At 37.7% G+C, this 12,515-nt stretch overlaps 1 protein-coding gene across 12 annotated transcripts in view; it reads right to left on the bottom strand.

Annotated features, from left to right (window-relative positions):
• akap13.L (A-kinase anchoring protein 13 L homeolog) overlaps positions 1–12,515 on the bottom strand; it is a 185,204-nt gene that overhangs the window by 144,721 nt on the left and 27,968 nt on the right. For 2 of the 12 annotated variants that reach the window (XM_041586859.1, XM_041586861.1), the window contains one exon: positions 6,285–6,328. The exons of the other annotated variants lie outside the window; for them this stretch is intronic. In XM_041586859.1, the coding sequence (XP_041442793.1) occupies positions 6,285–6,328 (44 nt within the window). The remainder of the gene's footprint in view (positions 1–6,284; positions 6,329–12,515) is intronic. 12 annotated transcript variants of the gene reach the window in all.

Below are 12,515 nucleotides of genomic sequence, written 5' to 3' on the forward strand. Positions count from 1 at the left end.
TCAGAAATAGCATGTACTTAGAAAAGCACTGAAATCTCCTAGACACGCACACACATACAGATAAGTAGCAGCAATTGTATTCAAATTACAATGCGAACGCAATGACGCAAGAACGTAAAGACGCCAGGTTACAGCGGGAAGCACAAACCGTTTCCGGTTTGGGTGGAGCACGTACCGCACAGAGTAATGGGATACAAATCGCTCTGTGCCAATAGTCGCTGTGAATCGTCTGTTCAAAAAAGACAATCGTCTTGTCGCCGCGATTTACTTTTTTAAAACGTTGGCGACAAATCGTCCAGTGTGTCCTTACCCTTACAGAAACATAATAAAGATTATGGAAGCTGAACTTCAGCTAAATTTCCATTAGTTACCTTCAAATGACCTCATGCTTTCATTATCAAAGCTAAGTATAACCACTTGAGAATCCAAAAGCAGAAGGCAATGAATCAGGTTAAGAGTACAAGGAAAGGTCAAAGTCATTGAACAGAGCCTGGTAATGTAGTGCTGCTCTCACTAAAAGATAAGGACCAGACTCCAACAAATAACCAGCTTTATGCATCATGTTGAGAAGAAGGATATCATTTTAAAGCAATGAAATTTTGCCCCAATCTACTCTGCATATTAGTATACGGTGCATCATAAAATAAAAAACATACAGAGCAGAATACTTACCTTGGGAGCACACAAAAAAAGTTCCTTCAATACATATTTGCTACATATCTGCTCAGTCAACTACTATCCCAAATTAACAAACCCAGAGTCAAAGAATTATCAATTTGTAAAGTCAGAGTACCAAACAAATTATTTTGAATGCAGCAGATGACTGCTTTGTTACTGCACACAATATATGATTTACAGGTATGGGACCAGAATACTTGGGACTTGGGGTTTTCCAGAAAACTTATCTTTCCATAATTTTGATATAATGCCTTAATTCTACTATATGTAAACATTGAATAAACTCAATAGCCTGGTTTTGCTTCGAATACGGATTAATTATATCTAAGTTACAAGGTACGGTTTCATTATTACAGAGAAAAAGGAAATACTTTTTACAAATCTGGATTAAAAAGGATTTTATGGGACACGGCCTTCCGTCATTCAGAGCTTTCTGGATAACGGGTTTCTGGATAACAGATCCCATCCCATTCTGCATCTTCCAATAGCTTGTCCAGATTTTACAAGTTACCAACTTTCATGCCCGTCAAAAGAAAAAAGGCCAAAGACAGGGCACCTTTGTCAGGAAGAGGTGACTATATATGTAAAGGAAAGATATGCCTATTAACATGGTTTAGGCTAGGGCCACACGGGAAGATTCAGGAAGATTGGTCGCCTGGCGACTAATCACTGCGTCTTTGAGGCGACTAACCTCCCTGAATGGCTTGCTGGTATCTTGCACCCTCTAGCGCTAAAGTCGCCTGCGCCTATTCACATGCGGCGACGCGTTTTTCAAAGTCGCTCGAAATTGCCTCACGAGAGCCATTAGGCGATTAGTTGCCTCCCTGAAATCTTCCCATGTGGCCTAGCCCTTAAACACCAATTATTTTCCTTAACTAGTGCGCACAACATTAATTCTCGGTACATTTCATTCATAACTGTCAGTTATCACTTGTCTGACAGTTACGGACTACAAGTTCCAGTCTCTGCAGTCATCGTATCTACTAATTAGCCTTTGTCTGTGGTGGGTTGTATTTGGAAAATATTCACTCATGAACACCAGCCTCGGGGTAAACACCAGAAGTCTCCAGAATGCCTCAGGGATTTGGATGTATTTTTAGCAATCAATAAAACATAACCTTAAAATATTTTCATATAAATGTACCATTACTTGTACTTTTAAAGGGGTTGTTCACTTTCAAACAACTAGTTGGTTTCAGATAGATCACCAGAATAGATCACCAGTCATTTTCCAATGACTTTCTATTGTCTATGTGTGACGGATTTTCTAATATTGAAGTGTAAAGTGTAATTTCTCTCCTTCTGAAGCAGCTCTGGGAGGGGGGGGGGTCGCCGATCCTAAACTGTTCTAAATTGATACGTTTAGTTGATACATTTCTTATCTGTGTCCCTGCTGAGCAGAATCGCTGGGTTTCATTACAGGCAGCTGTTAGAATTGATACAATTGTTGCTAACACTCCAGCAATGCTGCTGAGAAATGGATCAACTAAATGTTGCAAAATTATAACAGTTTAGAGTTTGTACCTGAATTACTGAGCTGCCAGACTCAAACACCAGAGACAGGAACATTCACCTTTAAACTTAGATTAAAGAAATCAAAAATGCTTTAGTGAAGAACTAGAAAACATGCAGAACTCATGTGTGAAACAAACCCCCCCCAACCCAAAAAATAAAAACATGCATGCATGTACCTGTCTGGACTTTGCAAAAAAAAGTCTATCTACAAAAAGTGAAAATTGACAGAGGATCTTTTTTTCTCCCATAGAAAAGATCAACACATCAAAGGCCACTTTCTAACTTTCCGGCTTTCATAGATGGACAATGCACAATGAGGGTTGTAAAGATTCCCATAGACGCAAAGATCTTTAGTTGGGAGCACGACCGATATTAGCGAAATCCAACCAATCCGTCAAATTATCATGAGATTAGTGGGAATCGAACGATCGTACATCTAACGATTTTTCATCCAACATCTGTCAAAAAATTGATCGGCCAGGTTAAAAAAATGTATTGGCCCCAGTGCAATCTATCTATGTTTGCAGGTCCAAGCAAGCAGCTACCCTCAGTTTTCCTGGCAATATCGCCTGAAACGGTCTTTTTAGTTGATGGCAAATTGTACATTTAAACGATCGTTTCAAGATAATCGTGGTCTCACGATAACGAAAATATCTTTTAAAGATCTTTACATCTATGGCCAGCTTATGGTTGTGTGTGGGAGATTGTATTAATGCTTTTCAGAGTGCCATTAAGTTCTTCAACAAGTTTAATATCCACACTCTTGTGATCTTAAGATCAACATCATATAATATAATATAATATATATATATATATATATATATATATATATATATATATATATATATATATATATATATATATATATATATATATATATATATATAAAATCCAAAAAATCCAGCGCACTCCGTTCACAGGTACAATATAGACCCAGGTGCTACCTACTGTGGCTGTAGTATCCAATAGTCCAAAAAAAGTAGAGGTGCACACTGGGATTTGAAAAACAGTTAAAACTTCAGCTTTATTATAAGTTACATTAAAAGGAACTGGTCCATATATATGTGGTATATATATATATATATATATATATATATATATATATATATATATATATATATATATATATATATATAGTTATATAGTTATATAGTTATAAATGTGAATGTAGAGATAAGTATGTATAAGTATGTCCTAGGCACCAGACCTCAGGGAGCCCCCACATTGCGAAAGTGATGTCACGGATACAATGTATGATGTCATTTTTGCCAATAACAGTAAAAATTGTGCTCCTAACTCCTCACCCCCATCCCTCCCCCCAACATGAAGGATGGGAGATTTTCTATTTAAAAAAAAAAATAATTTGTTATATAGGGCACCCAAGGGCAACCCATTTAAAGCTGCTGTCCTAGGCACAGACTCTCTGTTGCCTATACATAAATACGGCCCTGTGTATATTGTGTTACTAAAAATGTTGTAACTTAGAGAAGTACATGCAGCCATACAATTCTTTTGGAGGGCCATTTTCATCCCATAACCTTTAGCTGGACAGTAGTGATATGCGGACCGGGCACCCGCAGGTCGGACGGTTCGGGCCGACCTCACACTCCTCTTCGTGGGTGGCGAGCGGGTGCGGGTTGAGCTATTCTCCTTCTCTCCCCCACTACCACCTTCAAATGCCAGCTTCCGCCTTCTGGCTTTATAGACGCGTGCCTGCTCGTCCCACCCCTTTTGTGATGTCATCGGCGGGGCGGGTCTATAAAAGGAACCCGGAAGTCAGATGTGGGTGGGCGTGACGTTATATCTCTGTATACAGAGAATGTGCATACATTTTAGCACAAACCAAAAAGTCTGCCTTTTCTCATGACTGCCCTCTACAATTACCATCTAGTTCAGTTCTGGCCATATTCACAAACATGACAGTCCACATATACATGAGGCTAATAAAGCCGAGGATCTTTGGGAGGAGGAAGCGAGGATTGTAGGATTAAAAAAAAAAAGTAATCCAAAGCAGAAACTGCAGGAAGGGTTATTAGTGCCATTAAAAAAAGTACTGGAACTGTAGCAGAAATATAATTCTACAGCCTTCTGTTTATAATTCCATTACATAAACACAAATGGAAAATTCAATTTAGGAAATGGGGGTTGGGCAGCAAGGGAGTATATTTGGAAGACAAGCTCATGGACATGGAAGTTACATTACATGCTATAAAGGAGAAGTGACAGTTACATATTTAAGACATGCCACAAAGAAAATTATGCTTCTGTATTGGAAGGCAATTAAATTGCTAAAATGTGTGCTTAATCTCCATCCAGTATGCAGCAGAAGACAGGATAAATTACAGTTAGAGCTTCTATAAAACTGACGAGAGGCAAGGGCCTATGCACTGAAACAGAACTCAACTATACATTGTTTTCTAGTTTCTACCAACTACCTTAGCATTGGCTGGGGCTAAAGGGGAAAAAAAACATCTATAAAGTATTTCACTTTAGCTGCTGCTGAACTACAACTCCCAAATGTGTAAAATTATGACTTACAAAGCTCTTTAGTTGTTGAACAAAGTATGGCCACAAAAACAATCCAAGGGGACCATGACTGTTTGATGTCACCCAAGCAATTATAGCAGCAAGTTTTTCACCGAACACCAGCATGCAAATTCTTAAATTTCTTAGTTCTCAGGTATTGGATTTTACATTTTTTCAGACCCGATAAAAATGTATTTTAGGGTCAGTGAGTAACTATAAACTACTGGTTAATCAGCAGGAATATGCATTGGTGGGAAAGAGCTGAGAAAAAAAAACAAGTTATAAGTCAGTTATAACTTTAAAACAGATTTGGGGGCCATAAGTATACTTTTGAGCCATATTTAATATTATTGACATGGGGAGGTCCATTTATCAAAGGTCGAATTAGAATTCAAGTGAATTTTTCTTAACTTGACTATAGTCACAATGTGACTTGAAGGTTTTTATAAGAAAAAATTTGAATGTCTAATATTTGATTGAATAATTCTGAATCAAGTTTTTGAAAAAAGACTTGAATGTTAGGAAGGCTATTAACATCTCAAATGGCCTCTGCCATTGACTTGTACATGAACTGGGCAGATTTTCGGTAACGAATATTCGAGATAGGACTGTTTCCGTGGTCGACCTGTGATAAATCTCACATTCCAAATTACATTTGAGTAGGGGGATTAAAATTTTGAATGTGTGAATTTCGACACCAAAAAAAAAAAAAAAAAAATTGAAAATTCTAATTTACTAAATGACCCTTAATAAATCTGCCCCTCACTTTAACCAAACAAAAGGTGCATTAATTGACAATCCTCATGTGCCGTAAGACTTAAAGAAGACTTGCCACCCAGATATAAAAAGCTGTATAATAAAACATAACTTATTTATTAAACATAAAATCCAAATTAGTTTTTTTATTAAAGCATCATAGCTGTTGTAAACTAATTTAAAAATCTCACCTGTCAATCAAATATTGTCTGCCCCTCCTCTATGCCTTAGGCATAGAGGCGGGGCAGACAATTACTTTCACTTTCCATTCAGCACTTCCTAGATGTCACTGCTCTCCACACATTCCCCCTCTCTCTTTACCATTTAATTGTGTAGCCAGGGCATGGGGATGGACTTCAGGTCCCCCATTCTGGTGCACAAACAAGATTTTAAGCTGATGCAAGACTTGCATTAATAACAGTGTACACAAAATGGCGCCTGCCTGCTTGCTATAATTATGAATTCCCAGACTGGAGGAAACAATATTCAAATTATTTATATAGTGTAATTAAAGTTTATTTTGCTTGACAAACGTGATAAAATAGGATTTGTTATTTTTTCAGGTGACAGGTCCCCTTTAAGGTGGCGACAGACACACAGATATTATCGTACAAAATGAAAGTACGATATTCAGTGCGTGTATGGTGGGAGACAAGACTTGGATATCGGTCAACTAGCCAGGTTAGAAAATTTCAAACACTGGCCACTGTTTTACTGTCAGATACAGGTATTTTAAAATTAATATCGAAGTTCATTAAGGATAAAAAAAAAAAAACATAGAAACTGATCTTCAGTTATGATGAACTTACATACAGTGGAGCTTGCTGTGGGTTAAGTTTCATGACCCAGGGCACTGTAACAAGAACAAAAGACATAATTAATAACAGAAATTCCATTGGAGAATATGAAGAACAAGGAAGGAATGGAAGAAATGTGGAATATTGACTAACACATCTTTGTTAAAAGGTATCTGATTGGAAAATAATTTTATCTAACTAGTAGGCTGAATGGGAACCCAGAAAATGAAGAAGATGCTGGAAAGATCATAGAATTACAATTAAGCAGATCGATAATGTGAGATGTGTGGACATGTTACTGATAACCCACAATAAGAATTTATAAGTAGATTTGAACATTAAGAGGAAAGATGTTTATTAGGAGCAAGTCATATGAAGCAAGTCAATTGTCACGCAGCATGTAAATGAGAAGTGTGCAATCTCACCTTCACACACAAATATGAAAAACATTTAGTTCACAAATTACAGCAGTTTGGAGCACTCCAGGTTGGCCCAGAGTACTGGAACATCAATGTGCCTTAAGCTTGGCGAGTACCAGACCACAACTAATTTTTTTATGTTTTAAAGGTACCAAAATGGCAGTATTCCCATCCTACACACTGGCCTGTTGAAAATCATGATCACAGCACTGACTGGAACCATGAATTGTTAAAATAAGCTCGCAGACTAATGGAGGGCCATGGAAAAATACTGTAAAATGTATCTAAAACATTATCTAGCTTAAATACAAAAATACATTTTGTCTAAAAAATTTAATATTATGCAAGTCTAATATTTTAAAAAACAAATTATTTTACTATTTGTAAATGTAATTGCAGATGCACCAGGCCTGTCTTACCCTTTCAGCACTGCAAATTCTGACTCTTAAAGGAGAATTAAACCCTAAAAACGAATATGGCTAAAAACGCCATGTTTTATATACAGCACGTATTGCACCAGCCTAAAGTTTCAGCTTGTCAATAGCAGCAATGATCCAGGACTTGTCACAGGGGGTCACTATATTGGAAAGTGTCTGTGACACTCACATGCTCCCTGGGCTCTGAGCAGCTGTTGAGAAGCAGCTGTTGGAGCAGTTTACTGGTTTGAGACAACTGCGCATGCGCGGAATTACATTGAAATCGCCAATCTCCCACTCAGCTTACCGAGGACGCAGAAGATGGATGCGTGGAACTCCGCTGGAAGAATCTGCGCCGAGGGCTAAATATGGAGTATGGGGCATCTCCCGGGGGGGTTTTTTGCAAAAGGGTTTCCTTTTCCTTTAAAGCGGTTGTTCACCTTCCAAACACTTTTTTTCAGATTGTTCACCAGTAGTAGACTTTGGTTACTTGCTTTCCTCTTTTATTTTTGAACGTCTATGGTGTTTCAGTCTGGCAGCTGAGTAATCGGGGCAAATTCTAAACTGTTTGTTTTTTTTTTTGCGATGTTATTTGATACATTTATCAGAAGCATCAGTGGAATATTAGCAACTATTGTATCAATTCTAACAGCTGCCTTTAATGAAAGTCAGGGATTCTGCTCAGCAGGGACAAAGATAACAAAGTGTATCAACTAAATGTTTCAATTTAGAATAGTTACAGAGTCCGCAACTCCCTCCCCGAGCTGCTTCAGAAAGACATAAGAAGGTCAAAAGTAAAACGTTTAACTTCAATATTAGAAAAACGGTCACAAATAGAAAAACAAAAGTAATTAAACAAAGTATTTTGGGATGAACTCTCTGAAAACAACTGAACTGAAAAATGTGTTGGAAGGTGAACAGGCAGGCTGAGAGGAGCGGATCCTCTCAGTACAACATCTCAATTGATTTGAACTAGATTCACCTGGGTGAGCTCACACGTAGTGCAGCTTGAGTGAGGGGTCAGTCCAATTACGCAAAAGGAGGTATCTTCGGCCCGACTTCTTATGAATGGAGCAGGGGCATGGAGCAGATTGGCTTCTCTCAGCCTGCAAAAATATGCAGATGAGCCTATGCTTTGTGTGTCCTTGCCCTAATAAATACTCATTTAACCTGTATATCACCTAATCTGTTGTTGGCTTATTGCTCACTGCACAGTTTGGCGGTAGTATTACAGGAGCTGTACAAACAATACTTAACCCTAAGCTATTGTTAGATAATTATGTACCCATTATGTGTGATTATACCAGTTCAGTGTAATCTTAAAAACTGGTTTGATTATGCAAAGGAAAACATCAGCACAACTCAAATACCTGCCACCATACAGGGAGCACAGCAATAATTATGGCACCGATCTTAAAAAGTAAGATGGGGTAAAAATCCCCAAAAAAATGTACAATAAAATATGTCTAAATATATAAAATATATCTTCTTCTTCAACAGAGGAATATATACATACACACAATACAAAAGTATAGTACATTCAGTCAAAATAATAAATTTCATTTTGGTGCAACTAGTCTTTTAAAGGGATTCTGTCATGATTGTGATGGTGTGATTTCTAAATTACACTGTTTACACTTCATCTCAATGTAACTGGAGAAGTCACAGTATTTTTATTACTGAGTGCTGTTCTTATATCTACCAGGGAGCTGATATCTTGTGCAGGGAGCTGTTAGCTTGTTGCATTCCTATTGTTAACACATGACTGGGGGCACCTGGGAAACTGAAAACATGTCTAGCCCCATGTCAGATTTCAAAATTAAATGTAAAAAAAAATCTATTTGTTCTTTTGAAAAAATGCTTTCAATGCAGAATACTGCTGGAGGAGCATTATAAAAGGGGAACTCCACACAAATATAACTCAAGCTTTTTGAAAAGTAAAATTAATTTTAAGCAATTTGCTCATGATTTGTAATGGTTTGGAACATTCCCTGAGCCTAACCCCCTGCTCTGCTGCTGATCTGTCTGACTACTGTTACTTTGTATCAGCAGCCATCTATCCTCCAAACCTGCATCCTCCAAACCGCCTAATTGCCTGCACATGTGATTTCAATAAGGAATGGAACATCACAGTGCAATGCATTGTGGGTTATGTAGTTCCTGCTGTCTGTAAGCTGTGGAGAAGTTGTTACAATTTGAAACATCTGTGTTTAGTCCCTCCTTCCCTGCCAGGATTTCAAAATAGCATGTATTCATACTTTTTGAAGAAATTGGTAACTGTGATGGGTATATTAGGGGTTTTATGTTTTTTGGGCCTCTTTATCAAATTCTGGTTTGGAAGCCTGAGTTCCCCTTTAAAGGGGTTGTTCGCCTTCCAAACACTTTTTTCAGTTCGGTTGTTTTCAGATAAACACTTTTTTCAATTACTTTCCCTTATTTATTTTTTACTGTTTTTCCAAAATCTAAGTTTAAAGTTTAATGCCCCCGTCTCTGGTGTTTGAGTCTGGCAGCTCAGTAATTCAGGTGCAGACTCAGAACTGTTACAGTGTTGCAACATTTAGTTGATACATTTCTCAGCCGCATCTCTGGAGTATTAGCAACTATTGTATCAATTCTAACAGTTGCCTGTAATGAAACCCAGAGATTCTGCTCAGCAGGGACAAAGATAAGAAATATATCAACTAAATGTATCCATTTAGAACAGTTTACAGGGTTGGCGACCCCCCCCCAGAGTGGATTCAGAAGGTGAAAAATTACAATTTACATTTTAATATTAGAAAAACGGTCACACATAGAAAATTGAAAGTCATTGGAAAAAGTCTTTATTTATGATGATCTATCTGAAAACAACTAGTTGTCTGAAGGTGAACCACCCCTTTAACCGTGTTTTGGAAAAAAAAAAAAAAAAGTATCTCTAACATGTCATATAAACTAGGGATGCACCGAATCCAGGATTTGGTTCGGGATTCGGCCTTTTTAAGCAGGATTCGGCCGTATCCTTCTGCCAGGCCGAACCCAACCCTAATTTGTATATGCAAATTAGGGGCGGGAGGGAAATCACATGACTTTTTGTCAGAAAACAAGGAAGTAAAACATTTCTCCCCCTAATTTGCACATGCATATGTTCGGATTTGGTTTGGTATTCGGCCGAATCTTTCACAAAGGATTCGGGAGTCCGGCCGAATCCAAAATAGTGGATTTGGTGCATCCCTAATATGAACAAGAGCATGGGTTGGCCAACTGAAGGCCTTAATATTACATCTTCTCAGTCACACCCCTGATATTAGGGCTAATTTAATGTGCACACCCTGCTCAGTAAATGTATATGCCTAATTATCAGTAATTCTCTGAATTCAAAAATCCAGAGTTTGTAACAGTATTTATATTAGCAAATGTAATTTATTTTATACAGCACTGTGAATGTTGCAAGGCGTTTTATTATTGTTGCAATTTTACTCTGGAAAATGTATAACTCAATAACTAAATACATTGTATCTCACTGGATCTGTATCCATTTCAGTTTAGACAGTGGAAACAAATGATCTATTTAGAATAGATTTGCTTTCAGCAAAGCTAATTAACCTCTTTTGAATGAGACCTTGGGGGTGTTGATGCTCTTCAGTGGTGATCTAAACAGACTATTGTGTGACAGGGATATGAATACAAGGAATATAGATATGCCCGGTGACTTGGTTTGGGATGTCATCGCCACTGCAAAGTTCATTCAAGTAGCACCAAAAGTCATGAGTAATACCAGCAGGTTTCCCGTTTCTGTCTATATGAGAACAAAGACGAGAAAGAAAAAAAAAATAATAAACAGCGAAGGGAAGCCGACTAATGAGATCCAGAACTATTACCTCATATGGCTGAACTTGGGAATAAAAACACCACTTCCTGGCTGGGAGGTTTTGCTCAAGAAAAAAACAAAATGAGAAAGGAAATTTATTAGAATCCTAAAGATTTGCACACTGCCCTGCCCAGGTCGAGAATTACAGCAGCTACCCATAAGAGAACTTTATCAGTCATGAATATCCTGTACATGATATAGTGAATAAAGTACCCCCTATTGTAAACTATAAGGATATTATAAGTCACCTAGGAGTTCCATGACCATATACAAGCACGAGGCCGAAGGCCGAGTGATTTTACACAGGTCATGGAACTCCGAGGTTACTTCTAATATCCTCATATTTTCCAACAACTTTATTTAATATAATACACAAGTTTTAGGAGTCATGTGAAAAAAATTACATCACTACTCACCGTTTATAACTGATGACATCACTAGTCACCATTCATAAGGATATAATTTACAGGATATTCATGGCTTTCATGGTTTATATCCTTATAAAGGTAGCTTAGTGATGTCATTTCTGTCACATGACTCACTGAGACTTGTGTATTACAATAAATAAAGTACACCTGTAGCAAAATATGAGGATATTAGAAATGACCTGGGAGTTCCATGGCCTGTATAAAAACACTCTGCCTTCGGCCTTGTGCTTTTATTTGGTCATGGAACTCCTTGGTAACTTATAACAAAAGGTGGTACTTTATTCACTATATAATTAAGGTATTACTGGTAGAGCAATCTGGACATCATGTGTAGCACAATGTGCCTGAAATTGGAAAATAACCCACCAGTAACCCATTATTATATAGACATACTGTATGTACATAAGTACAAACAGCTAAGGCTAAGTGCTCCACGTGCCTTTGAAGGGTTGTTCACCTGTGAGTTAGCTTTTAGTATGATGTAGAGAGTGATATTTTGATACAATTTGCAATTGATTTTAATTTTTTATTATTTGAGGTTTTTGAGTTATTTAGCTTTTGTTTGTTCCCAGACAAAATATTTAACACAACTCCAGGTATACCGTGATTATATCAATCAGTTACCCATATTATCTGACTGGGACAATTCTATGTGCTCTGCTGCCAAAATTTTCAGAGAAATTCAACTAATGACACCAACCTCCTGTTGCGATATACATAATGCATACACTTACTGGGCTTGATAACTACTTCCCACCTGTTGGACAGCAAGTACATCTATCTTACATGACCTTCCAATAGTGCTCCAACCTTCTGGCATTTAGTTGCATAGTTTACTAAACCCGGCAACAGACACAAATCAGATCTGCCTCCGACAATGAAATACTAGGACAGAGATGGTTTTCAGTGGGGTCATGCCGAGTGCCATGAAGGGTGGAAGCGCCCGAAACTGGTCAGGCCCATAATGCCATGTGTGTTTTTTAATGCTGACAAATAAAGATATGAACTTTTAAATGTTCCTGTGTTGGGTTCTCCAATTTCTTCTCTTCATGCTGGGTGTATACCTGGTTTTATTTTTCAAAACAACCCACTGGTCAATTAACCAACAGTTACATTTAATGGTTAAATGCAAC

Source organism: Xenopus laevis, chromosome 3L (assembly GCF_017654675.1).
Source record: "Xenopus laevis strain J_2021 chromosome 3L, Xenopus_laevis_v10.1, whole genome shotgun sequence".
Lineage (NCBI taxonomy): Eukaryota > Metazoa > Chordata > Amphibia > Anura > Pipidae > Xenopus > Xenopus laevis.